The sequence below is a fragment of the Fonticula alba genome (genome assembly GCF_000388065.1).
Source record: "Fonticula alba strain ATCC 38817 unplaced genomic scaffold supercont2.1, whole genome shotgun sequence".
NCBI lineage: Eukaryota > Rotosphaerida > Fonticulaceae > Fonticula > Fonticula alba.
Window position 1 is genome coordinate 1448162 of NW_009242971.1, and position 3163 is coordinate 1451324.

At 62.0% G+C, this 3163-nt stretch overlaps 1 protein-coding gene across 1 annotated transcript in view; it reads right to left on the reverse strand.

The window, feature by feature from the left end:
* Window positions 1–866: 866 nt before the first annotated feature.
* Window positions 867–3163, reverse strand: part of H696_00325 (STE/STE20 protein kinase) — a 2818-nt gene continuing 521 nt past the window's right edge. The window contains exons 2-6 of the mRNA XM_009494172.1: window positions 2602–3069; window positions 2005–2489; window positions 1533–1878; window positions 1267–1385; window positions 867–1128 (exon numbers count right to left, since the gene is read on the reverse strand). Coding sequence (XP_009492447.1) covers window positions 906–1128; window positions 1267–1385; window positions 1533–1878; window positions 2005–2489; window positions 2602–3069 — 1641 coding nt within the window. The 3' untranslated portion in view covers window positions 867–905. The remainder of the gene's footprint in view (window positions 1129–1266; window positions 1386–1532; window positions 1879–2004; window positions 2490–2601; window positions 3070–3163) is intronic.

Consider the following 3163-nt stretch of genomic DNA (forward strand, 5'->3'; position numbering starts at 1 on the left):
CCCAGCCAAAACGCCACTCTGTCCCATGTCACATCCCTTGATCGATGGCTCGATTGTACTCCAGTATTGTACTCCCTGATATTGCCTTCTCTTCCCTTCCCCCCTCCCCTCCCCACAGTATTATACATATCATATTTCACTCCGTGTGTCCTTCTCTCCCTCTCACTCCCTTTCCTGTTGTCTCTCTTTGTCTCCAAATCGGTGTGTGTGTGTGTGTGTGTGCGTGTGTGTGTGTGTGTGTATGTGTGTGTTTGGGATGGCGGATGTGCGGATGCCGAGGAGGGGGCCCGGGCTGTTTTTCGTCTCCCGCACGTCTTCTTTCTCGGTCTCTGCGGGCAAGCATACGTACATGTCCCACCCCACGGGCGCCCGCCGGGGAAGCAAGCAAACCTAGCCCCTGCGCGATGGTCTCTAGCTTACTCGCCCATGTGCAGCTTTCTCCCTCTCCCTCTCTCCCACTCCTTCCTGCAGGGCGGGTTACTTCACGTTTCGGAATGACTCGGTCGAAGGCATCCCGGTGCGTGTCTGTGTGTGTCTATGTGGGTGTACGCGAGCGCCAAGGGGGAGACGTGTGAATGCAAGGCGAGATTTTATTGTGCTCAGCACCAAGGGGAGGGCACATGCACGCCGGAAACCTGCCAGAAACTCGGAGGCCAGGTCATGGCGGGCAATGTGACGGCCATTCGAGCAGCGACAAATATGTACCGAGGGTGTTTCTCAATGCACCCACAGTCACACCCACTCACACATGCATACGCAAGTGGATGGGGGCACACACACACACACACACACGCACACCTGCATCCTCCCCTCTCTGGCTCGCACTTCAGCCATGCGCGCGGACAAGATCTGGAGCTGAGCGAGAGAGAGAGAGGAGGAGGAGGAGGAGGTGGTACTTCCCCCTGTCAAGAATAAAAGGTGTCGGAATCCGACGCACCCCCCTCCTCGGAGGAATGCTCGCTATTGCCCTCAAGGTACCTGGAGACATACAGGGCATTGGCATAGCCGAGCGGGTCCTGATCCGGATGGGTAACTGAGCCCGGCAGGAAGGGCGGCGGCACGAGGGGCCTCACCACCGGTGGGGGAGTGGTGAAAATCTCGTGCGACAGGATCTGAAGAGCGGTGGGTCTGGGTGCAGGGAGGATGCCCATCGGACCGCAAGTTAGTTGCACGATTGGAGATGGGAAGCGGACAGGGACGCGGATGTGGAAAGGGAGAGGCAGGGGGAAGGAGCATGGCAGCCTGGCGGGGGGCAAGAGGGCATACCTGTCCTTGGGATTGCGTGAGAGGCAGGCCACAATCAAACGGTAGAAGGCCGGCGGGAAGCCCTCCTTCACGGTTCGCGGCAGCGGCGGGAAGGGCCGATCAAGTTTGTCGATGAAAATCTACACACAAATGGGGAAAGGTCCCGCACCCCCGAGGCAAGGTCAATACACAGCACGAAGTGCCCGCTCTCTGCAGGCAATGTAGGATCGAGGGAGGATAGTAGGCCTATCTGGAGGGGGGGGGGGGGGGGGGGGGGGGGGACGCACCTTCATCTGGGGCCAGTCGCTGTAAGGTGTGCAGCCATAGATCATCTCCAGGCAGGTGATGCCAAAGGCGTAGATGTCTACCGCCGGGCCGTATGTCGAGTCCTGGGCAAGTAGCTCCGGCGCCATCCAGTCCGGCTCACCGATGAATGTGTGGGCCTCCGGCGAGATGGCCCCCGATGCGGCCACCGCTGGATCCCACATCTGGGCCGAGCATTGGCCTTCGGCGGCCTGTCGGGCCAGCGAGCAGAAGTACTCGGGGCGTTGTGAAAAGAGACTCATATTGCTGAGGCCCGTCAAGCGGACCTGGCCATCTGGGTCGACAAGGATGTGCTCGGCTCGAATGTCACTGCGCAGCAGGGAGGCGTGCCGGTTAGATAGTGGCGCGAGGAGGGCGGCGGAGGGCCAAGAAGCAAGAGGAGTGGGGGAGTGGGGGGGGGGGGGAGGGCGGACGGGCGGACGCGTCCGGACGTACTTGTGGACAAGCCCGTGCGAGTGGAGATACACCATGGCACGAAGGACGGGGCGCAGCAGACATACGACAAATTGGAAGTCATTGAGCCCTGAGCCAGGCATGTGCCCTGGCCCCGGGGCATCGTCATTGTCGCTATCCCGCGCCTCGGGGGCGGACGTGGCTGTCGTGGCAGCGGCAGCTGCTTGTGAAATGAGCCCGCTGACCGAGCCCCCCGACATGAGGGGCATCAGCAGCCAGACACAGATGTCCCGGTCCTCTAGGGCTTCGCCAGCATCGGGCACCGGGTCGCCTTCCTCGAAATCCCAGACAACCGGCGGGAGGGCGTCACCGGCCGACAGGTTACCAGACGAGACGGCGTCTGCACCCAGGGAATCCGCCTCCCCATCGCCATCCTCATTGGGCAGGGGATCCGCCGTGAAGGTTGCCAAGATGGGAAGAATGTGCGGATGGGAGAGGATCATCTGCCGCCAGAGGCAGATGCCGCGCTGTGTGTGCGTGCGTGTGTGTGTGTGCGCATATGAAGGAGGAAGGCAAGACAATTAGCGCTCTGCAAAGTGTGCCAAAGCCAGCCCCTGCCGAACGAAGGAGAGGCCGCACCATGGTGGCCTCCAGGCGCTCGAAGGACACGCGGATGCACTTGAGCGCAAAGAAACGGCTGGCCGTGTGCAGCGAATGCGGGCTCGGGGAGTGATGATGCCCGGAGGACGAGGCCGACGGCTGGGAGAGTTCATGCGCCGAGGTTGACTGGGAGGAGGGGACGCTGTGCGAGGAAATCAAATTCTGAAGCGCCAAATAGACAACCACGCGGCCGGAACTGCCGTGTCCAATGGGCGTGAGGTGAATGTCGTAGTCGGCCAAAGAGGAGCAATAGGGTGGCCGCAGGTGCGCAGGGAGCCCGGCCGTGTGGATGTCACTGAGGGAGCTGACGGACAAGGACATGGGGTCTTGCCGGAGAAGATGGTTGGGAATGGGGGGAGGTGGCCGGCTGGGGGCCGGGTCCGTTGAGCCCTGTTCATGGTAGCCGTATGCGGACTGCGAAGAGCCCCGGCGGCGGAAGGGCTTGCGCTGGGTCAAGAGGAGGGTGGGGGGAGGAACAAGGGGCTAGGTCAGCAGGGCGGGAGGATGCAGGAGAGAGAGGGCGGGATGCGGCAGCGGGGGG